Here is a 26,333-nt window from a genome sequence, read left to right as displayed (position 1 = left end):
AACCTCTGAACATTTGTTAGATGAAGGACATTCTGCCAAAATGGTTATTTTACTAATGAGAGTACGTGAGCTGACTACAAATTTTTATCAGCGATTCTAAATTGATGGATTAGTGATAATGTAAAAAAGAGCAAGTACCATAAGTCTGTTTTTCCAAAAACGTTTAGGTAACTGAAAAGTACCTAACTATTAAACATATAGTACTTAAATGAAAAGTTATTCCATCAATGACTAATGGATCGATGAATCGTAGTCAATTATTACTAAAGAGGTTGCATAGGTGAAGGGAATCTGAATTGATCGTTATGTCTATACAGTCGTATATGTACAGTTCCCTAACATCTATTCACCAGAGCTGTAATCTTAGTTCGAATGTTGCAAATTAAAATTCAATTTGGCACTTTTCCATAGACATGTAGCGTATACACACGTTACCATGGCCACCAGCATTCCATTTCATTTAGCGGTATAGAAACCTCAACAAGATTAGTTGACATACTTCCCGGTCTCGGTATAACCAAAAGGCGTATCTCCAAACTTATCGCACTGACAGCGTTATTGAGTATAGAGAGAGGACCACTTTATATATCTACCTTGTAGTTAAGGATAAAGCACAAAAGCGACCCAGCGGAGCCCCTTGCTAGTTTTGACACACTGTAACACCCCGAAGGCAGTCCCACGCCCCAACCAACTCGTTTCCCATTGGCCGTGAAACTGAAAGCTCAGCTTTAGTTACAGCCCATGCTTGTACCAATGGTGGATCGAAACGTCAGGGTGTTTAGTAGTAGTTACGCTAAAGCTGATCCAGTGTGCTTTTGTAAGAAGCAGAGAAGTGGCGGTTGCCTCTCGTCCATCAAAGATAGGTTTTTGGTAATAATTTTATGTGATATCGCGAGTATATGTCGGAATGATTATAGTGGTATGAGAGTTGGCGGTAACTGACCTGTACGATTCGATTATAACGGTCAAAATTGCTGCGACAACACTGGCCAGCCACATGGCTCTGGGTTTGAGCTCCGGTTTATGTTCCGGAGCTGGATCCGGGACCCATTCCGAAACGTCGTCATCACCAGGAATCAGCGTGCCCATCCCGGTGGCACCGTCTCCCATAATGCCCAGCCCAATTTTTGCGCTTCCCACATTGAACTTTACGGTATCCCAAGTGGCCGCGGTATGTGAAACACTGGAAGAATCCGGCGACATCGAAAGACTGGCTAGGTTCCTCTGGTCCTTGCCTGTCGCCCATCCGAACATTAGTGAATTGAACAAAAACGAGGCTGTGTTAAGGGCGAGAGCCATAGTGTCCTTTCATAGTGGTAATTTTAGGGAACTCTATTCAATTCTGGAATCGCACAAATTCACCAAAAGTTCGCACGGAAAATTGCAGGCAATGTGGCTGGAGGCGCATTATCAGGAAGCGGAAAAGCTGAGAGGAAGAGCTTTAGGGCCGGTGGACAAGTACAGGGTTAGGAAAAAGTTTCCCTTGCCTAGGACTATTTGGGATGGTGAACAAAAGACTCATTGTTTTAAAGAGAGGACTAGATCGTTGCTGCGCGAATGGTATTTGCAAGATCCGTACCCGAATCCGACAAAAAAAAGGGAACTGGCACAGGCTACGGGACTAACCCCTACTCAAGTTGGAAACTGGTTTAAAAATCGAAGGCAACGTGATAGGGCTGCTGCAGCTAAAAACAGGTTAGTCGCTTATTTTCACGTTGATATTTCTGAGGTAAAGCTACCGTCGGCGTCGTACATTAAACGGCAATACCATACTGAGCAGGGTTGGGTTGTTTTAAAACAACTGTTTTAACACAGTTGTTTAAAACACGTTTAAAACACTGCAAATAAAACAGGTGGTGTTTAAATCAGTGTTTTAAAACTTATGTTTAAAACACTGTTTTTTTTCAACTAATTAAAAGTTGATTATTAATGCGCCTATATTTAATTTATTTAGTGTTTTCAATTCTTTGAGCCTGGTGGTCTGCTGTATTGTATTTTTAAATTAGAGTTTTTCTTGTTTTTTTTTAAATTTTTTTTCAGTATGAAAGAACCAAAACTAAAAAAAAAAATCAATTTGAAACATACATTTTAATGCTACTTTTTTAAAAGGATATTTATGCACTAGGCAGCTACCAGCTCTAACAAAACTTTATTGAAAATATAGTTAACTACATAGGAACAGAGGTATAACACCTGTAGAGTGTAAACTGTAAAAAATCTGAACTTAACATGTCACTGGGTAATAAGTTATAAAGTTAAAAGTCAAGACCTGAAAAAAAAAAACATAAAAGCTAATCGTCAGCATACTAGTAGTAATAGTAAGGTAGTGCCCACGTTCCCAAGCTAAAAACTATGACAAACTTTTACGTACATTATTTAACATTTTATTTAGATGTTGAAACATGGTCAAGGGTTGCCTGTATACTGTATTAGATAGCAAGATAAATATTGTTTTAAAACACTTTTTTGATTTTAAAACAATGTTTTATTTCACACGCAAGAAAAGACTGTTTTTTGTTTTTTTTAGAAAAAAACAATTTTCACCCAACCCTGATACTGAGGTACTATGGTATAAATTCGTTTATAAATCAAGGAATATTTTTTCAATTATTTGCTCGAAAACGTCATTTATTAGATACCACTTTTTCTTGCGCATTTTTTTGACGTAAAATTGGTGACAAACTTGACTTTTCCAAATAGAAGGCTCCCATAAAGGTATGTTTTATAAAGTTTTTGAATCCATTGCAAAACTCTGAACATATTTTATAAAACATTATGTATGTCAAAATGCAACGGTTTTTGAGATATTGATGTTCCAATTATCCAGAGACATTTGATCCAGATTGTTGAATGTTCACATTTTTTTTATAGCACATTATTTTTTATGAAAAAACATGTAGGTATGGAGTGGCCATCTAGATCACCCGACCTAACCCCCATTCGGTTTTTTCCTTTAGGAAAATGTGTTCATCAGTTTGATTATTTCAAGAAGCTGATGAACACTTAGTTTCAATTATTATTTAGTCATTTTATTATTTGTATTGTGTCCATGTATTATTTTTAGATCAGGTTAATTAACCATCAACATCTCGAAAACCTCTGCATTTTGTCATATGTAATGTTTTATAAAATATGTTCAGAATTCTGTGAAAAATTCAAAACTTTATTTATAATATTCACTGCATTCTAAACTACTCAAGAAAAAAACGATAGAGCAAAATTTTTCTCTAAAATCTCCGAAATGTCTCAATCGAATACATAAGACCTACCTTGGAAATGGTGAGGGTGTAGGTTATAGTGTTCATAACAACCTGGAGGCATTATAGGCGTGCGTTATTAAATCGTTTTTAATATTAGCAATGGCATTTTATTCAGTTCATGCCATAAAAACTACGTATTCCCTACCTAAGATGCTCTTGACTTTTAGGTAAAAAACTTTTATTAGCTTTGCTGCATTTTCTTTTATATTTTCTAAAATTTTTGTCAAAGTCACAACCTTCAGGTAAAAGAAACAGTAACAACATACCAGTAAAGGTATACCTTACTTTTCAATGCCAGAAACAGATATAGTATAAATATTGCTGAATTAGGCGACACATAAAACGTTGTATGCACCACAGGCTTATGGAGAGTACCAATTCCGCCAGGCCAAAACCTGTCCTTCGGGCTCAGGACATATGTTCTCTCTAACGCCCTTGGTACATAAATAGCTATTATATTTGACAAAAAAAAAAACGATTATTCTGTTGTTGACCACCACAAGGACATCTATCAAAATTAATAACGCTGTAAATATTCAATCCTGTCCATTAGCAACCTGCAGTATCGAGATGGATTTTTAATCGGGTATCAATATAAAGCCGATTTGCAAATGGACTTCAGAGGTAAAGATAAACTACTTGTGTGTGTAAAATTTTAAGAAGCTTTAGATAGCTGATGCGCAGGGTCAACCTTTTTAAAGTATGACGATTTTTTTCGTACTAGAACAGTAATAAAGTACTACACTTGTGCTAAGGTAGGATACAAAACTGACCAAGTATCTGGTTGCAAATCAAGAGTTAACTAATCTAAAGTACCGAAAAAACGAGGTAACCGTATATAGAAGGGTAGATTTGAATAAATTATGTATTTTCAAGATACATTTAACTAAAAACAATCAAAGTGCTATAGTGTAGGGCATTTGTACCGAGGAATATATCTGTATAACAAAAACTCAGATCGCATTCTTAGATTATTACACTCTGTCATGTGGCACATTTGTGCCCAGAGCCCTTTTCTCTGGCAAGGAAACGAGGTAAAGGTTAAACAAACCCTGAAATTACTGTTTTATTCGATTTGGCGTACTCTATGCGCCTCTCCGGTCTCCATTATCTTTCCTTGTCATTTTTGGGATTTAGAACAATTTAAGGGATGTGATGAGGTTTTGCCCTTTGGGTTGCAAGACTACATTTTGTTTTAAACTGTTTTATAAGGCCTTTTTTACCTATTAAACTGTAAAAGTATACATTTGTTGATTCAATGGTAAAACTCCTCCATTTCTTGATAACTTTACGGCTCGTTAAACAAGGTAGGTATGTCCATTTAGAGCCGCCTGGTGAAGGTATATGGAGATGCTATCGGCAATTTCCTAGATTTTTTCACACCGATAATTTTCAAAGGCTTGCTGTTGATCTTTTATTTACACTAGTTTTAATGAAGTTTTATGCTCCTATATGATTAGTTTACAATGGTAACTATTAAAAAACCAGGCTTAAACTTCATTACAGCTTAAAAACGCAAGTTCAGTTAGGTTTATACTATAAGATGATAGTTGGATTAATTAGTGGTGATACATAAATTAATTTAATTATTAACTGCTTGCATTAATAACCAAGAGTGTCGGTTACTAATTCGTGAAAGAAACTACCTCCATGTTTTACATCAAAGCATCGAAAATTTAATGCTTGAATTGTTCAATAATTAATTTGCTGATTACCGTGTAGTTGAGTATAAAATCCGTAGTATTCGATAATCTAACCATAAACTTTTGCGGTGAAATAGAGTAAAATCAAAGCGAAAGGTAATTAGAGCTGAGGTACTCCGATTACATAAGCAAATCAGCTCCAATCATACGGCTCTTAAACCCTCAATCGCAGGACATATTCGATCCGATGGATTGATTTCAGCAAAACCAGGTGGTCATCGGCGTATTTCGCACAGTTTTTGATGAAACTTTATATCAGCGTGTGCAAAGTCTCGATTTATCGGCACTTTAACTTTATCTTGTCTGGTACTTTCTTCAGTGTCATTAACACAGGTTAGTGTAATTTGAATCGATCGATCGTCAGGGTATCGTATAAATTCAAGTTTTTGCTTCATATTAATCATTATTGAGAGAGATATTGCTTTATATACAGTGTATCTTTATTATTTTAACGATAATCTTCAATCTATCCCAAAGCAGTGGGTTAGAAAGGCAAATTGTATCAAGGAAAATTCGATTGTCGAGCTCTACTATACAGGGGGTTCACCCCCTTTGTAGCTATATCGCTGGGCGATTACTGTTATTGTGTTAGGGAGATTTTTAACGGTTGACTAGACACAATAATAGCAATTCCATATTTAACCTGAACAAGACTGACATAATATTCCTATATCTGATTTCAACTAAACTAACAAAGTACAAGTTAGCAAAAAGTTATATTTATTTGGCTTTAGCAAAAATTAAGCAGATACGATATCTAGATAATAATAATATTTAATATAGGACTATATTACGTCCGAAACGTAATATACAGGGTGTCTAAAAAGTCTGGAATATTGCAAATATCTCGAAAACTGCTGATTTTATTTTTCTCAAAATTTGCGTCTTGTTATAGTAAATAACAGCGCATGACGTGAGGGTGAAATGAGGTTTGCAAGTATACAGGGTCAGTCACAAAGTATACCAACTTTCTTAATTCAAACCTAACACACTGTATATTACTTCAGATTTTAAGAGTACTTATAAAGGCCAATTCAACGATATACGATTTTTTTTTTTTTTTTTTTTTTTTTTTGTACCTACCTATAACAATGATAGGTGTAACAATGACAGCTAACGTCAATATAATGTTAAATTAATTGGCAAATTTTCCTATTACTTAAAATGGTGTGAATTTTTTTTTTTTTTTTGGATGGGCTAGTTTTAATTAATTTACTTAACGTTTAAGTGTTTTCATAATTTCCTCAAATAAAATTGACTAATACTAAGAATAAAGTAGCAATACTGTAGATCGTTGAATTGGCCTTTATGAGTACTCTTAAAATCTGAAGTAATATACAGTGTGTTAGGTTTGAATTAAGAAAGTTGGTATACTTTGTGACTGACCCTGTATACTTGCGAACCTCATTTCACCCTCACGTCATGCGCTGTTATTTACTTTAACAAGACGCAAATTTTGAGAAAAATAAAATCAGCAGTTTTCGAGATATTTGCAATATTCCAGACTTTTTAGACACCCTGTATATATTTTTTATTATATTGACTCCTGTTAACTCCATGGTTTAATTAATTGAAACAAAACCAAAGGGACCAAAAACCAAGAAAAACTAAAATTCTATATAATAATTTACTATACTGTGGTTGTAACCAGTAATTTGTTAGACTCCATTAGAGGTTTGACCAATGCGCACGTCGTCTGTAATTCCTTTGTTTCCAATATAAACAGCAAAATAAAATGGAATATCTGGTGAATGGGTAATTTATCAAAAAGCCGTGTGACAGTGTATGATTAGTTTTTTCTGTGTGTTAGGCAGTTATTGCCGTAGTTTTTCATTTGTATTACCGTGTAAGTGGAGTTTACTGAAACACTGCTGGTCGTCTGTAATTTACTAAAAATATCTAAAATAATTTACGACTCTGATGGATAATAATCAAAGTGTTTTGTGTCCAACAAACAATAATAATTGTACATTTTTATCGGCTGCCATCAAATTACGTAAAAAGTATGGAAAAACATCAAATTTCAGAAGTTAGTTATTAATTAATTGGTCCAATTGATATTAGGGGCTACAATATTTTGTGTTGTAAAAATTAAGTACCTAACTGTTTTTAAACTTTATATCGTCATTATTAAAACTTTAATTATAGCTATAATAACAAATAATAACAAACACGTGTAAGTTGCAATTGACAAAAATTATACAGGTGTGGTAAATCCAAAACCGACCATAGGAAACCGCGTAACGGACAGAGAAACGTACATTATTGCATGCGCGGGACTAAGACAGAAAACGAAAAAAATATCAAGTAGGCCATATTTTCAGCACGCTGTTGCCAAACGCCAAGTATCACTCAAATACCGTCGACAAAATAACTTGGCGTTTGGCAACAGCGCGCTGAAAATATGGCCTACTTGATATATTTTTCGTTTTCTGTCTTAGTCCCGCGCATGCAATAATGTACGTTTCTCTGTCCGTTACGCGGTTTTCCTATGGTCGGTTTTGGATTTACCACACCTGTATGTACTTTATGTCTCATAATTGGCAGATAACCAAAAATATTTATTACAGACTACGTACAACCCGCGTTTAACAATGTTTTAAACTAATTTTTGTTACAATTAGGCAAGTTTATGATGTAATGATCTTTTTGCTCTGCTTTTACTTAACTTTAACTAGTGTTATTAATAAAATTGCTTTAGAAACTCAATCAAATATACGTCGCGTAGCATGCTTTTGGAATTTATGTGTACATATGTCTAAGGGCCACTTATCTCATTCCCTTTTGTTTGACTGCTTGAGCGAGTAAAAGTGTTTTGACATCACGAGGGCGTTAAATAGTAAACAGTCCTCGGCTTCAATTGTTTTGTTTAGGTAGCGTTTTATGACGCTTAAACATTTTAAATACATGCGTGCTTAGAGCCACTTTTGCGTGGAGTGGGTAATATTAACGGGTGGGCTAGGGTCTGGAATTCACGCCAATAATATGGTCTGGAATGGTAAGCAAGTTAATCTAGGTTGGTCATGTAACCGTAAAACTGCAAGTCGGTGACATAAATTTTACGAAATCTATCTATCTATTTATACTCCGAATCTTTACAGCTACTTATTATGAACACTAACTCTAACCTAATACAAACTAAATCATTTTCCATAGGCTAGCAGTCATAAAGCAGTAAATCGATTAGACCCACGGTAAATGCAAATTAGTCTTTAATCGTGTTACAAATGACCAAAACCGAATGAATTAATGGTTCTGTTATATTGGCTCTTTAATGGCACCTTAACAATATTCGTAGTGCCTACGAATTAATGAAATTTAAATAACCTCCAAAAACATTAACGTTATTGCGCTAATTACAACAGTTAACATTACTATTTTGATCAATCAGAGGAAAAAGTACTAAAGAGAGCTGTTGATGAGTGATGGTTTATACAATTATTATTTTAAGAATCAATTATTATTTTTATAGTTGGAGAAAGTAAGGAATAATTAGTTATTTTAAAGTAAAGTATATATTGATCAAAATCCTACGCCTAAGACTAAATAATGATATAGACATAAATAAATAGAAAAATAACGCTAATCTTTAAAAAAACTTGGCGCTAGCGCTGGTTTATGGTACTTTCATGATGCAACAAGCAAATGTAGAAGGTCACTGTATACTTTACGATTCAAAAAACGAAGTATTTGCATTTTCGCTTTACTTAAGTACCGACACGCCAGATAATAATTAATAGCTATATCGCATAGTTAGACCGAAAAAAAAAGAGTAAATTTAAAGTGATAATTATTACAGGCGAATTTATCAATATTATGCCTTGGAGCTACCGAATCGGGAATTATATACCCTAAGAATTATTACGATCATTAACAATAAGTAATAAATCATTATCAGAAACTACAGTTTGTTAACGTAGCCCTTTTGACTACAAAAGCAGGCAATAAAATGTACCGTTTATTGTAACGTAAGTAAAACCCTACTTTACAATACCTTTGTATATGATGTTTTTCTACAGAATTGTAGAATTTAGACTTAAAACCAATTTTAGGAAAAGTTATAATCTCTACTAAAAGTGGACAGTATATTAGTACATATTCAAAGGCCTTGTCTCACTTAGGCTGCAATATCTCAAGAACGTAAAGAGTTGTTCCATGTTCATTCGAATAATAGATTAATTTTTTGGGACAACCAAAAACAAAATCATTACCTAACCTCTAAATTGGCTATCGAACAGGTACGGGCTAACGTTCCTCCCGTTTCGTGAAGTTCAATTCTCTATGTATTCAGGCGAAATCGGGTCGGCCGCCAATTATCCTGGCAGGAAAATAAGTTACAACTTAGATTTATCCCAGATAGCCGGACACAGAACGAGGCATAATGGTTCCGGTAGTCTTCTTGAATGGGCCGTATATCAAACCTCAACTTGTAATTATGATATTCCGAAAGCAGACCTTCGTGTTTCAGAAAAAATACGATCGTTTACGGTGTACCCGGCTACTGTCCGTGGTTCGTATCCATCTTGTATTTGATGTCTCATTGGTTGCCGTTGCTCATTTAGGAAGTCAATGGAAGCTTCTAAGTCAGGTCAAATCGCTAGTACAATAAGTGCGTCTAAGTATTTGAATTAGTAATGCCTTGTTTTGACTATGAGTTGGCAAAAGATAAGAGAACCGTGGCAATTTTTTTGGGAGATTTTTCATGGTGTTTCTGTGCAGGTTAAAGTTGTCTGTCCAGTAAAGCAAGAAAGTGAATATTCCACTATACACTGATAATTAAAACGTCAGTAACCGATACGTTGTGTAATCTTATCGACAAAAACAACAAGCCAAATCAATTACTAAAGCAGAACGTGTAATGAAAATTACTCCAACGCTACTGTCAAGAAAATTTATACAAAAAAGGCAGTTTTGGTTTTGTGTCTATACTTAATTATTTAATGCTTTACTAACTACTTTTGTTCAGCAGAAACTGTTTACTCAGTTTGTTTTTAAATTCCACTCGTTCAGGCGTCAATCTCTTTGTATGTATTTGTTCTGGATTGTTATAGAGTGTTTCCACACAAAACAGCATTCTTTCTTTCAACGCTTGGCTACCCATTGTGCTATTATACGCACCGAATACTAGTTAGTTTAATGTGTTGTGGTTACATTTACTTGATACATACTATAGATAGTAAAACAGATTTGTAAGTTGGTGTTGGCTAAGCAAAAAATGATTGATCGTTTTTACATCAAGATTGAATGTTAGTCCAATATCACATGCTGGAAAATATCTCTGTAGGTAATTTAAATCATCCTTTTTCCAGAGATTTTTTGTAACTTTTATGGTCGGAAAAAAACAAGTTACGAAAAAGGAAAGGACGCACTTTATTATCGTCGATCCGGCCGATAAACAACCCGGTAACACCTTCAAAAAGATTTGATAAAGAGTAGCAAACTGAATTTAAGGCCCAACTTTACTGGAAATAAGCAAGAAGCCCGGCAATATATCCCGATCTGGAGCGCGTGTCCCCTGGAGATTTCAATTCACAGTTTCTTTGATCCGGCTCACTCCCCCTTCCTGCTCCTCTAGCTCTATCATTCTCTCTCTTTGCTTTTCTTAGCTGTGAAAACGACATCTGAACTTGATGCCCACAGGAAGTAAAGTGAGAAATTTAAATATAAGAAGCTAACGGGGTTTAATGGGGCTCAACATTGGCGTATTGATTTTATGCTGTTAGAGAGGGTGTTAAGGATTTAGCTAAACTGTTAATCTGTGTTAAAATAATTAAAATGTTGGAGATAAAAATAAAAGTGGCCATACACAGTACACATCCATGTAACGGACATAGAAACATTGCTAATTAATACGCAAGACAAGATAGAAAATTAGTCAAGAGTTCTACGGAACCCGGGCCCACAATCTTAATAAGCCCTCGTTTGTCATCCCAATGTTTTGTAAAATACTTACATGATGTTAATTAATAAAACTAATAAAATTTAAGGAATTATTTATCCTGAAAAGGTTCTTATGGTTCAAATAGTCTCCTTGCAGTCACACGGTCATATTTTAGATTAAAATGTTGTTTTGAAGATCACGTTACTGAAAATGAATTTCTGAAAGTCACGTGATTGCTTTTGACTCTCAAATTCACCTACAAAGGTTACGTGACGTGTATTTTTACGTCGTGACTTTTTTAATTTATATTTTTTACTTATGTAAATTTTTTATTTGGGCGTGGTCCTAAAACAATTTTTGATAGCGGCGCTTAGTTTTTTTTTAATGTTCTTCGGGGGCCGTAATTATCAATCTTACACACCTATGTAACTTAACTGCTATTGGCAATAGGCAAGAGGATAGATACAATTGGCAACGCTGTTAAAATATAAACCATATAGCCCATTTGGAGCGTTATCGCATACCAGTATCATCGCAAATGGGTGTGTATCAACAAAAAAAAAAGTCCAACAAAAGCAGCCATGTTACGTAATGGATGTGTCGCGTTTGTTTCCATATTCGTAGGGATCCTACAAAGGGCATTACTTCGATACACCGTTATTAGGGCGGCGCACCAGTCATGTGATACCATCTCGATATTTGAATACTAATTGCGAACTGACCCTACAGGGAATGAGTAGGGGATTTTTATAACAATCGCGGGCTTTGTAATATCCCTAAGAGTTTTTTTATGCCACGTAAAGCTTGATTAATATCCTGCACGGCTTAGCCCATTGGGAGTACTGACTGCTTAATGTGATTTTTTGTTAAAAGTGTAAATATGGGCATCACTAAAAAGCGCCATAACTATATTTCTTTGAGAAACGCGATTTTCCGATAGCGTTTTCTAATTTAAACTCGCCACAATACGTGGAAAGAGTTTAATTTCAATCTCGGCACTGTTTGAAATTCTCGTTAGCTTATTGCGGTTAATACATTAAAATATACGGGCAGAGTCTTTTTCTGTTCATATGTACAAGTGGTAATGTTTAAACGAGTGTTGGAAATAATTAACTGAAGTCTCATTTAAATTCTTTGCTTGAGAAAATTATTTAATATTGTCGTTATTGTATTCAGTGCGGGAATAGCCTTGAAAATGTGAATAGGGTATACCTACAACGGCTTTGTTTTCAAGACTTTTGACAAAAATTTGCAAAGAAATTCTGGTGTATTTTCCCGATCTTAAGTTTTAAGACCCCTGAATGTAAAATGTAATATTTGTAGATTTCTTGTTTAAAAGCATGGTAAAGTACAAACCTCCCTCATTTGTTAAACTTTTTGAAAGCGATACTCCCGCTTATTGTACTCAATCACATTTACGACGAAATGAAGGTATAAACAAAGGAAACGAATGAATAGCAAACAGATCAGTTTCATCAGGCTATTGTAGTTGAAAACATCATTGGTCTTTAAAAAAAAAAGTTTTATAGTTTTGAAAGGATCCTGAATTCAAACTGGCGATGTCGAGAGCGATAAGGGTGGTATTATACGGTCTTTTAGGCTGTAATTCGAGAAGAGTACATTACAGTATTATGCACCTAATAATAGGTTTGGATATAATACCAGTTAGCGAGTATGTACAACTTTGGGATTTTTAAAGGGTGTGTGTGTAATTTTAAAAGTACTATACTGGAAAGTTTCCCAAGATTAATTATATTAGCACGGTTAATACGGAAAATGCATCACCAAAAACATGCATCTGAACCGGTAGTGAAAAAAGCTGTTTGTAACTTGAGGCCGCATAACTTTCAATTCCTCATTGAACTTTTAATGCGTTATCCATTTCCGTTTGCCGCGTTAGGAAAGAATCCCACCTGATAACTTGCATTAAATGGTCATATTTCCCATCATTACTATTCCTTACACAAATTAACGAGATTCGAGACCTAATGAACTAGTATTTAATGACATTGGCGAAATAACCTATAATTTCTCATTCAGTTTACTCGTCAAACAACTATAGGTACAGTTGGAATAGAAAATGTAAGGATGAAATTTTCTAAAATAGTCCAAACTCTAAAATAGAGACAGTATAGTGTGTCAAAATATAGAGAATATGTCAACACGGCAAAATGAAAATATACAGGCGGTATTGCTGGCGCCAAACTTCCGGCACACTGCTGCCAACATATGTGAAATGTCACTGAAAAACGGGGAAGGTAAAATCGGACTACCCCTGATTGAATTACTACGCACACAAAAATAATGTACTCTTCTATTATTTAAATAAACAAACTCTCAAAGTGTTTTCAAATAGGTTCGTGAAAGTCTTCAGCGTTTGTTTTTCAGTCAATATTTTACTCGACCGCGTAACATAATACTTCAGATACAACAAGAATAATCACGAGGGAACTGTAAACAGTGACTTTGTTTTTTCGACGTGGCTTAAAGTGCAATGTTCTTCAAATTTATGTTACCCAGATAAGCATGTACTAATTCTAATTTGTTTGCAGAAAAATAATTTATTGATGATTGATGAATGCATGCGCGAGAAAAATACTGAAAACATAATAAAAGGTATATGGTCCGTTTTTCTTTTACCACACCTGTATATACTTTTAATAAATTTTGCCCAATTCTGGGTCACTTATTCAACGCTTAGCAACGATTTAGACAATCTTTTATTCACTAGTGATTTAAAATTTTAAATTCAAGATTGTAAATCACTCTAAACAACATTCGCTTATTCATTTCTCGCTCACATCATTTAAAAGTAAAGCAATTAAGAAAACTTATTATTAAAACGTTTAATTTGTACAGTTTTTTATATAATAGATACACATTTTTTATTCCTTCTATGTAACATAGAAATTGCAATCTTTCAAATTATTAAACTGTCGTTGAACTACACCACCTACTGGAAAAACAATATTTTTTTCCAAATAGGTTTCTTTAAGGTTTTCTTTTTCCTCTAAATTTACTGCAGTTAATTCAGCTGTTTGTGGCGATGTTGAACATAATAATTCAACTTTGCTGTTAGTATCTTTTCTTTCCCCAGTTTCACCTAGTATCTTATGGAAAATGTTAATTTTGTTGGCAATTGAGTCTTCCACGTAACCCTCTGCTGCCGTATTTGATCGCCAACCTCTTAAGTACTGACAAGTCGGCACCAGAGTCTGCTGATAGCGTCGCAGAAGAACGTCGAAAGCTATGCCCTATGTACTCTTCAGGATTTGACAATCCAAGGAATTTTGCTATCTTTTGTGGTATTTTTGAAAAAGTGTTAATGCCCACTGGTTGAATAGTACACTTCTACTTTTCATATCGTAAGAATAGTCGCTTATGGGAAATGGTAGCAGGTCTTAATTTTATATATTTACGGTAAACATCAATATTTTTTATATGTCTTTGAATCCGGAATTTGGACCACTAACACATTTGTCCTATTTTCTACATCGTCCACAGACATGTTTACCAATTCGCCAATCCGAGTTCCTCCTGCAACGCCCACGATTAGCACCACCTGCAATAGTTACAATCAAGATGGTAATTTAAAAAAGGTAACAATAATAAGTGTAATTATTTACCTTTAATAATAAATAGTCTTCATCCGACGCACAATCCAGAAACTTTTCAAGATCATTTTGTTGAAAAAAATTTAACAGAAATGTAATTTTAATTTTCCAATTAAAGACGTCAAAATTTAATAAAATATTGTATAAAACACGTGACTTAAACCAGAAAAATGGTTTAAGTCCCTTGCTGTATAAATAACTATAATCAAACTCTAATTCACTAATCATTAAACAATTCTTCTTCTGAATAATTCATAGAAATGTAAAATTCATTGTTTGAGCAATGTATGTACATACAGATCGAGGAGAAATGAGGAACATCCAGCCAGTTGTAAGTATTGTCATATTGGATAAACTGTTAAAACCAAAAAGGATGAAGATAAAACCCAGACAGTCGAGGAAAATTAAAGGGGAAAACTTCAATCGATTTAGCGTAGATGAATAATCGGCTGACGAGATAATTTGCAATCTACGTGGTTACCCTTAAATTGATATAACCGATTTTCTACTGCATCTTTGTAGCGACGCTATCAAAACTCACAATACCGAATTAACGACATCGTTATATTGAAATGAACGCCAGAGGGCTAGCAACAACGTAAGGCTTAGTTGATGCTAATTAGGTTAGTTTACGGCGCAGTGATTTTGGATCGGGCAAAGATGAACTTTCAGCTCGGATAACAAAGAAAATAAAACGGTAATTTAATAATGTTGTTTCGTATTTGGCTGGCGGATCAGCCTGGATCGTTTTTATGAATTTGAAAATGCAGTTAACCGAGATATTTCCGACAGGTAAAAATATTTTTCCAAAATTGTTTTAAATAATACGGTTTAATTATTTAAAAAAGATTTCAGTGCATATAAGAGTTTTCAGAACTAAATATTTTTCAGGAGCATTCCATCCAAACTTAAAAAAAATGCTTGAATAATTATAGATGTTAGGGCATCGCTTTTTAATAAACTCTAGTCTTTTTAATGTCACGAAGGACACTTTGGCGCCAGCTAATACCTTCTTGTATGTTTTTTTTAACCACGGGATACCATGAAATCGCCGTGTCACCGTGCTAGACCGCCTTCGATACAATCTCGATTTTAATCCCCGACAACCGAGTATTGCTTGCAACTTTTCCAGGGATATTCAATCAAAAACACCGTATCTGGCACGAACTTATTGTCCATTTCCATAATTTTCCCACTAAAATTAATTGGATGTTATGACGGTGTCGTTTTAGTATAGATTGAGAGAAGTTGTTTACTTCTCTATTATACACACCTAGCCGGGATCTATTAGACGTGGTAGTTGAAATTAGAAGACATTATTCGAAACTATAAGAGTGTAAACGGTTTCCGGGACCGAAAAGTCACACACGAAACTCCTGTATTATTTCAAGCATTAAATGATTAGTCTTATTTTTCTAATCGATTAACCTCAGAAGCACAACCCTTCCAATTTAAATATATGCACATCTCGATTGCCCTATTGTGTTCTAACGTAATAATGGACTCTTTAAAACGAACTCCCTAAATATAAAGCTCCCTCTTTTATTTGCTTTCCTTGTCAACACTGTGACTTACCGAACGAAGTAACTATATGATCCAACAGTATAGTTATACTTTTTACTGCCCTTTGTTCCTTTACTGGTACTTACAGTTAGAACAATGGCAACTTTTAACTTTATGTCAAGTGATTTAGTCGGTTCTGTGGGAATATATAATTTCTTTGCCTGTTTTATTAGGAAATGGTTAGTATAGATGTACAACCGTTGAATGTAATTAGAAAAATGTACATTATCTATTTTTTGATATTTTTAAATTGAGATCAATTTCGTTAATCACACATTCGAATGATTGTGACAAAAGCAATCTTGGTACTACGTAAATACGAAAGGCTTACATCATTGATTGTTTCAGAAAATCGCTTGGATGTTCCCAAAAAAAGCAGCAAAAACCTTAGAAATCTTTCCTGATGTAATATCAAAGCAAGAGAAAAAATCACATGCTAGAATTTCATCTCGATACTTTATTTCTGCGCCTTCGGATGATCGGATTTGTCGCTTATATCTCATTTAAGGTCTCCGAAAAAGAATATTTACAAAAGCAATCATCCCCTTGTCCAAACAAAAATCCAGCGCCAAACTGCACAAAGGACCCGGAGCATATCAAAGAGTGCCGTGTGCCGGAGTATAAATTTTAAATTCGATTTGGCGCGCAGTTCAAACGCAAACAAGTGAACGTTTTTATTGTTTCCGCTCGTCTTGCTGCGCCTATTGTATCGTTTCGCAATTGGCTTAAGTTGTCGGATCGCAATCGTCAAATTTTTAATGAATGCTCTTTTAGGATCAACTCGTTTTGTAATTGCTTTATCTGAATAAATTATGACAGGGATGAATCTTCTGAAAATTGTTTGTCTAGGGTGGTGCGTTGATCTCATCAATGACACGTGACTACTTAAGATCAACTGAGTTGTGAGTTCAACGAATACAAACAATTCAGATTTCTATGAAGGCTTTCACGGCCGGTCAAAACTGAAATAAGCCGTGGTCCAATGGAATTTCTTCCTAATTCTTGGATTTACGGAGTTTAGATGTACCAAGAATCGCTGCAGTTCGTCTTCACCGTGGCTCCAAACTACAAAGGTATCGTCAACGTATCGAAACCAGCACATTGGTTTCTTTGAAGCGGTGTCTAGGGCATTTACTTCAAATGTTCCCATAAAATAGTTTGCTAGTACCAGACTGAGAGGACTGCCCATTGCTATACCATCATTCTGTTCGTACAATTCACCCTGCCACTGGAAGTAAGTGGTGGGTAGGCAGTGTCTGAACAATTTGGCAATGTCCAGTGGAAAATCTCGTTCTATCTGCTCCATAACCGTTTTGATGGGTACCATAGTGAATAAAGAAACAATATCAAAACTCACAAGGACGTCACCTGGAGATCAAGTTAAGGCATGCAATTTGTCCACAAAATGTGCTGAGTCTTTGATGAAGCTGTCCGTCTTTCCTATTTTTGGTTGAAGGAGTGTTGTAAGGTACTTTGCTATCTCATAAGTAGGGCCTCCTATGGCACTAACGATGGGTCTCAGAGGTACATCCGGCTTGTGTATTTTAGGCAAACCATAAAGTCTGGGTGGAAGGGCCTCTGTGTTCTTGAGTTTCGAGATATCTTCAGCAGCGACAGTCGTGGAATCTTTAATAAGTTGGTTTGTGGTTCTAAGTATTCGACTTGTTGGATCACGTGGCAACTTCTTGTAGGTTATGGGATCCAGAAGGGTTTCGATCTTCCGTTCGTAGTCAGTTGTTGATATGATCACTGTTGCGTTTCCTTTATCAGCAGGTGAAACGAGGATCTCTCTGTCTTGATTGAGTGTTTTAAGAGCTGTTCTTTCTCCAAAAGTGAGATTGCTTTTCGAGGGCTTTGCTCGCTGCAGAATCCGTGACGTTTCTGCTCTTATCTGCTCTGCGGTATGTATTGGCTACGACCGTATTCCACTCTCCACATTTGCAATGATTTCCTCTACCGGCAGCTTTGCAGGTACTATCGCAAAATTTCCTCCTTTGCTCAAAACACTCTGTTCGTCAGCAGACAGTTCCTTTTGAGTAAGATTGACAATAGTTCTACGTTGTCTGTCTTCAGGTGGTTCGCAAGGTATAAGTTGATATCCAGAAGTTTATGGTCATTATGTGCCAAGTCCCGGCGAGTGTAATTAATCAATTTAACAAAATAAGAAAAGTGTGCCACGATTGACTGAAGGAAATATCAAACTTATAATTACAACGCCGATCATGTCAAAAAACGCTTCACTGTATTTTTCAAAATTTAGTATTGAAAAGAGTGATTTAAGTGACTAGATATGAATAGCGTTTCGTGTATGTATACTCAAACTAAAATGTTGGAATAAACTTCCGAATATAAACGTCACATTAGATTACAGAGCTCGGTGAAGTTTGTTGGCATTGTGGCAACGCGAGCCCCAGGGCTGATGGACACGTCAAAACCACCGCATTCGAATTACCGCTTTGAATGGCATAAAATTCAATTTCTGTCGTTTTCGGACGCACAAAAGACGTAATGACCGGACAATTTTAAATTGTGTTGTGCCTCTATTGGCCTTGTAGGAGCGAATCGATAATATGTACTGTATAGGACCGGATCTATAGAGTTGTAAGTTCATTCAGATTTCGGATTTGCAATCGTGCTGTCCGGCGTGATTGCATTTATGCAAAAGTCTTAAAAACTCATTATGACAGTTTTGTATGATGAATAGTGCTCATTATTTCATTAGTTGCTTCTGATTAATAAAATTAATTTTTGTCCACTACACAATAAAATGTTTCTTACTTATGGGTTAGGTTGTTATAGGAACATGACAGTGTTGTCATGATGTTGAAAGTACCAATGAGTTCAAACTATGGAGACATACTGACTGTCTTAACACTTCCGACACCGCACTAGGACCATTTACAACTTAATGAGCTTTTCGAAAGCCACAAAAGGAAACAAAACCGGTCAAGCTGCGACCGAATAACCTCGGTGGTGTGGAGATGACAAATGAATGAGTGACCTTCGCAGCGGGATGTTGAACCGACTAATGAAACGACCCGTTTCCACTGATTATCGTCATAAGTTGGAGAAATGCGGCTCATCAGTCTCTGATAGCTCTATTAGTCAAGAAACAATAGCGAAAGACAGTTGGACTAATGCTGATGCCGAACAATATTGAATCGGACAAAGCATAATGCTGGATTAATAAGGATCATTACCGATTCTTGTGTTCATCGACCGTAATGATCATTAGGTTCTTGATATACCGCGTTCTGGATTAATGGATTTTGATATGGTAGACAATCGATTATATAAACTTTGCGTTATGACACAAAACAGATGGCAAAGAACATCGAGAATCGCATAACCGTCACCTACACCATCAAACACTTTGGAGGAGCATTTCTAAAATTACCATAAACCCCTTCATTTCTTATTTACATAACTACTCTAATGAAGAGGAAAAATAGTAATGATGGAAAAGTCATGTTCGATCAACAAACTCGACTGCACTCGGTTAATTTCAATGTCCTATATTTTGCACGACCATCCGTCGTCTATGTTTACATCTAACTGTAAGTAGTCGACGCCACTTATTAAAGTATATTCCCATATAAATATGCAAATGCCATAAACGTGGGACTTGTGGGAAGCCAGTCTATGACAGATCTTTAACTTGTAAAGGATCTTGTTATAAGATACCTCATCAATATTAACTCTTATTTGAGATCGCGTCATATTTATTCTAGGATCACTTACTGATTTAGCAAAGCGAGAGGAGCGCCTCGACTAAGCAAATATTAAAAACACCAGTCAGCTTCAATGGATACTTGTAATGATTAATTTAATGAATACAAGTTGCAGTATATTATAGTATTGTATGTTTGTCAATATTTTAGTCGTACTTTTTTCAGTTATGTAGTAAATTAATATACCATTGTAGGCATAATTTTAATATGTATGTCGAGATGAACATCAACGAGAAAGGTACAGTTTGTCATTTCAATATCATACTATTGTGAAAGAGAGTTGAAGGTAATTTTTAATGTTAAAGTTCTTCTTCCCATATTTTGTCGTTACATTTTTTTTAAATTCATTTTTTCTTAGCTGTTAAACCAAATCTATTGGGTCAACTTTTAATAAATGACGTTGTTCCTAAAAAGACCTTAAATTTAGTTTAATGTACAACATCTCAGTATCAAATGACAACCGTGGTTTAAAAGAGATGGTAACACGATGAGGGCAGATATATCGAAAATTAAAAAAAAGCTGAGCAAATCTACCGTATAAACGACATCGCCGTAGTATGCGAGACCCTCGCTTAACAGCTCAAATTACTCAGATGAAATGAATATGGAACATTTTAAACCGCACTTTGTAATTACTTGCGGTCGAAGTACTTTTCGGGTAATTTTACTGCCAAATGAAGCCAGAGAGGGTCCGTTCAGAATGCGAAATTAGTTTGATTGGTTGTGTTTCGAGGTATGCTTTTTTGACGGTTTTAGGGCCGATAACTTAGGGTTCTCGCTGTGGTCTTAAGAAACTGAAACCTATATCCCATAATTTTTTTAGAACCCAGTATTATGTGCGAGTCTTCGTAGAAGTGGATTTGATCTATAGTCATCAGTCAGGATAATCATTTTCAACTGGCTTGCTTCTTTTTGCGTTCGATTGGTGTAGGTTTACTGTAATTTGATCAGTTTGGTTTAACTACGCCAGAACCTTTTATAAACTGTTGCTTAATTGTGTTTTTGTTTATGTCAACAATGTGATTGACAAAAGAATATCTAAGCCTAAACTTTTCTTAACTACCAGCCGCATTTTTGAGCGAAAAAACAACAATTACGAAAAAAGTACAAACTGCTAATCCCTTTTCTTATTATGTTCACTTTAATACTTTCTAATTAGGTAGTAATCATCATAAAACAGGATTTCAGTATTGGTTTTTCCAAATTTGAGAAAAACACAACGTGACCTTTGGCGAAACTAGAAGCTTAACGGCTTCTTTGAAGTAATCAGTAATATTTGAAAAGACGCTTAAGCCCCCTCCTTTATGTGAAGCTTTACACCAGAGATGCTATTTTAGAATATTTGAAAGTAATTAACTTTTTTCGGGGTTAAGCTTAAAACAAGGTGGTCACATGTACTTAATAATCTCTTTTACCTAGTTTAAAATCAATTCCTACATCAAGCCGCATTATTAACGCATCTAATCATCATTAATTCTGACAGCGGCAATCTAACTAATTTATTACTTCCATATCGATACTCTCTCAATAACCCAGACCACCTATTTCCCAACGGTTAGCTAATTCCAGTCTACATATCATCATCATCAGCGATTCAATGTTTTTTCAACCAATTGCCTTTAATAGCATCGAATTAACTATTACTGGTTATTGAATCGCGTCACCCTGTATGATATTAATATGGGAATTGCTCAAGTCTCCTTCCTACGTCGTGCTCCAAATACAATTAGCATAGAGTTTTGGTTTAATGAGTAATATAAGGTGCTGGATGCCCCATTAACTGGTGTTATGCAAGTGATAACGTTTTTTGTTCTGTATCAGCATGGGAAGCTAATTGGTGTTTTTGCCAATAAAACGGTATTACATTTTGAATTTTAAATTAGATTTTTTTATTGTTTTTTTAACTTTAATATTAGTAAAATAGTTAGATAGCAAAACAAGTTCATAGCTAGTCGAACATGACAAAATATGACGTTATGAATGTTAAATTAACTTACTTCATGGATAACGCGGGTATTATTTAATGTTCTCAATAAAAAAAAGGATATTACGGTAAAATAAACGTTTTGCTCTCCTTGTACCCTGAAACCAAAGTGGCATACACTACACCTAAAAGAAGAACGAGATTTTACAAATATTGATTTACTACTAATACACAAGCCTCCTAAGCAAAACCGATCAAAATGTCTACCTACTTTAAAGATATACACCATCTGTAACCGCAGGCATTAACCGGGTGTTAAGGCTTGTTGCCCCAATGGTAAATACCATGACGTCTTCCTATTTAGGGCTGGGGGGTTTTAAAGACGATTCACAAAGAGGGTGTATAAAGAACGTAAACATACCTCCTTACTCTGCGGGACTCTGGCTAAATGCCTCTAATGATTTTTTGCTTTTAAGAGGAGAACCGGCTCCGGAGAAATTCTTTGTGTTGATGAGCTTCATTGGGTAGTTTAGAACTGACTATGCCCCTTAAGCTGCATTATAGAGGGTGATGCTAATTAATGTATTATACAGGATGATCCTAAACGACTGTAAGATACATTGGCTCGATTGGCCGCTTCGTTTTTTTTTTGGCAAAACCATAATTTGATTAATTGTCAAATTACGTCATTGTGACGTCAAAAAAGCTCTGCTCGCTCCATGGAGCGTGAAAACGAATGCAGCCTTAAAGAATGGAAAGTATGTACTCTCTGTTCAGCGACTTCTGACTGTTGCGTCACAATCACCAGCAAAAAACGTATTTCGGTAATTAAATGTATAATATTCACTGATTTGCAAATTGACTATCATTTTAGGTTATAACTTAAGGCAGGCATAAATGTATAGGTATATAAAATGTCAAATATTTAATTTCCGGAAATTATGTGAAAATAGTAATTTTCCTAACAAGTGTGCAAAGTAAGACTTCTTACGCACGATGGCTGGATATGTGTTCCTAACTCTTGTGCAAGTGTAGACAAGACACTTTGCACATTTTCTACGAGGAATCCCAGATTTCATTTTATTTTGCAACATAAATAATAAATTCCGCTTGAATGAGACACGCTTGTCTTATTCACAGTTTTTGTGTCATGTTTAACCTTATAACGTCACTGTAGGCCGGCTCCACACATTGCCGCCAACATTGGCTCCATTGCAGATTTGCTTCAAAAAGTTTCTTAATTTTGCTTAATTCCTAAACATAAAAAGCTTATCTGAAATTTGACTTGCTTGTTTACCATTTTAAAATGCTTGTTTACCAAGTAATATTTTATTCAATTTTTTTTAAATAATCTGGACAGGTACAATTTTTTTTTATCATAGATTAGCGTATAAAAATAACGATATCTGAATAACTATCCAAAATAAAAAGAGGGCTATCACATGTGCCACATCAGGACTTTTCGACTACAGTTTATGACACGCAGTTTATTTTTTGTACTTTCCACTCTAGAATTATCCTACAGTCACTTTGGACCACCCTGTACCTACAACGCGATAAATACGAGGGTGTATGGTCTGTTTAAAACATTTTCGTAAACCATGAAAATTTACTTAAAAACTCTTCGACACGTTGCATGCATGTAAATTCTATACTGTATTACTGAATTTCTATAAACAGTTATGATTTTCTAATATTTAATTTACTTTCATAAACTCACATGCTAATAATAATTTTTGACTTGTTATTTTCAGAATGCAACAGCAGCAATTAGCCGCCCAATTGGCTCATCATGGTGGAGACCGAAGACCGCCCTTAAGTCCGGCACCATCTGATAGCGATTCGGACATTTCGTTGGGGGCCCATTCGCCTGTAAGCTCCCCTGGTCCTTTGCGACTGGGACCCACCAGCCCTAATCCCATGACCTCCTTTAGGTTCGGGCCCCATTCACCTGGACCGATGCCAGCCCAGTTTCGATTCGGAAGCAGTCATACATCTCCAAATTATAGGTAAATGACTTGATTAGAATTATCACAAATGCTTTAGAAAAAGTCTGTTGGATCCCAGAGCAGTCGTTATTATTCCAAAAAAGGGATTACTCAAAATTATATCAACTATTCACGAGTCGTTGAACTACTTGAAAATAAGTTAAATAATTTACATAATTAATTATATGCAAATGCAAATAACAATAATAAATGAGACACATGAAATACAAATACATAGTAAAAATAAAACCCATTCTTACTCCGATTAATAATGAATGAAAAATATTCAGATTAAATATTGCACCAAATTTATTAATTACCTACTCTTTTCCTCTTCAGTAAGTAAATTTAACACCCTCCAAAATGAAACAAAGACGTTTACGAGGTCATCGTAGTAGATAAATCAATTGAATGGGGGTAAAATCGCTTTCCAGACTAGACCGGCAGTCGCCCACACCTCCAAATTTCCGGCTGGACCGGACAAACTCAAAACTCGATTCGGAATCGCCTCCGATGACCGTCGATTCTGGATCGTCCAACTACGCCGATGCCATAAATTTGAGGCTGTCGGCCAACGAGAGTCCGATCGATGTCGATTCGAATAACGACTACGACCCGGAAGTCAGGGTGAGTGTCTCTTTTATAATTTTGTTAAAGAAAATTCAACGCGTAATCTAATTGGATTTAAATTTAATCAGATATCCAATTCATTCATTTCATCAGCTTTACCTACTTTATAATAATTAAAATAACTTACAAAAAAGCAATCGAAATTCTTGTTCTAGGATAACCATCCTGACACCAGTCCAGTTCGGCTGGATCGAACTCCCCCTCAAACCGCTTTAGAACATTCACCTCCAATGAACTTGAGCGGATTGAGAGGTGCTTCTCACCCCGCCGAAGAATCAAAAATTGAGGCTCCTTTACCTCTCCGACTATCGTCCCTGAACCAGCAAATGACGTCACCGTTGAGGGTGCATATTAATTCGCACCCTAATCGAATGTTGGCAGCACCGTCGCCTCACACACATCTCCTCAACCATCACTCGACCGGAATTGTGAGGATAGCGCCTCAAAATTCCCAGAGTAACGGTCCGGTGCTGCACAGGCCTTATTCCCCTCCGAGACTAACGTGATATCCAGTCTTCGAGTGGGGTAATTCTATTTAAAATTTTTACCGTCAAGTTTTTAAAGCATTTTTAAAATGTGATCAAACAGAAATTGTAGCATTAGAAATAAAAATCTGTATGTAAGTCCAGCAGGTTAAAACCCATTTTAACGGTGTGAGTTTATTTTTGAAAAACTGTTACAAGAGGTTAATAAGTATTTTTAACAAAGATCAGAGTGTTATGTTTATGTCAATCTCCTGGTATATCCTCGTATTACAATTTATATAGGTATGTATATGTCTTTACTTTATCTGCTTCCTGATCAGAATCTTCTTATACCAGTTCAGTCTGATGAAGTGTAGTCATGTGACCAACTGTCGAATGGCGTCACATTGGTTTTGGCAGAACATGTCACTTTCAAGGTTTTTTTGCCATCTGTTTCTAGCCCATTTACTTGTAACGGTTCGGTCTTCTTACTATTGATTTCCCATGGATCATTTTGAAATTTCTGCACCTGATAGTAATGATTTTCATTAGCTGCAGTGTAGAATTTGCTTTTCAAACTTGACGATATACTCTGGTAATACTCTTGTTGCAATATTTTGTACATTTTGCTTTTCGTATGGTAAACTAATTGTAGATAAATAAGCGATGATAACTTATTGTTTACCTAATGTTTTGCATAACAGTGTACTAAATTGACATATTTTTTGTTCTTTCGACCTTGTTACGTACTTTTGTCCTATGGTAATCGAACAAAAGTGTTATTCGATAAAAGTATTTACACTCTTTGGAAGCCTTGCATATCGCACTGTTTGCTATTATTTTAGTCACGTTAACTAGAGGAATACAGGAGAGTGTAAATACTTTTAAACACAATTTAGACTCATTGCTTTTTGTTTCAAATTGCTGATTAATTAATTTATCTCAGTATTTCGATGCTTAACAAACAGTTTGTGTGCACAAATCTAAGTCAAAAATAGCAGAAAATGTTTTTTTATGGTTTTCCAATGAATATGCATATACCTATTTTGTATTCTAATGTAAAAACTATTATATGGTTTACTTTTGAATAGAATCGTTTCAAAAGAATTTCAAAATGATATTATTATATTATTTATATTGTAAAACGTATATTTAGATGAAAATTAGAAAACATTTAAATATTGCTCTACGTGTTTTATTTAGCTTATTAATTCAGCTATGCTAAACCAATTTAGTTGCCTAACAAATTCTAGTCAATTCTATGTGGGGAACTTAAAGATTTTTCACTTTCACTTCAAATCCCTTGTATGGATAATCGCAAAGAAACTATAGGTATGTATGGGCTGTACAACAGTATAACCAAATACAGGTAAGTTATGTCGATTTGCAATTATAGTTTGTCCTTTTGAGTATATCTATACAGATAATTCTATATTACATACTTGTAAATGACTATGGTTAACCTAATAAATCAGCGTCAATCGCTACAAATATGTGTATAATTCTCAACATATTAATACTTGGAGGTAGGTACAATAAATGAATCCTACAATTAAAATCTTCACTAATTAAGTT

The 26,333-nt window shown here is 35.2% G+C and overlaps 1 protein-coding gene across 1 annotated transcript; it reads left to right on the top strand.

Annotated features, from left to right (window-relative positions):
• The first annotated feature begins 519 nt into the window (after nt 1–519).
• LOC145733452 (uncharacterized) lies at nt 520–25,943 on the top strand. The gene is made up of 4 exons (XM_081986278.1): nt 520–1,695; nt 23,431–23,685; nt 24,099–24,291; nt 24,450–25,943. The coding sequence occupies exons 1-4, from the start codon at nt 998–1,000 to the stop codon at nt 24,798–24,800; spliced, it is 1,497 nt and encodes a 498-aa protein (XP_081842404.1). The 5' UTR covers nt 520–997; the 3' UTR covers nt 24,801–25,943.
• The last annotated feature ends 390 nt before the right edge of the window (nt 25,944–26,333 follow it).

This window comes from Ips typographus, linkage group LG9 (assembly GCF_016097725.1).
Source record: "Ips typographus isolate SLU linkage group LG9, UJ_Ityp_2.0, whole genome shotgun sequence".
Classification (NCBI taxonomy): Eukaryota; Metazoa; Arthropoda; class Insecta; order Coleoptera; family Curculionidae; genus Ips; species Ips typographus.
This window is presented reverse-complemented; position numbering and strand designations above follow the sequence as displayed.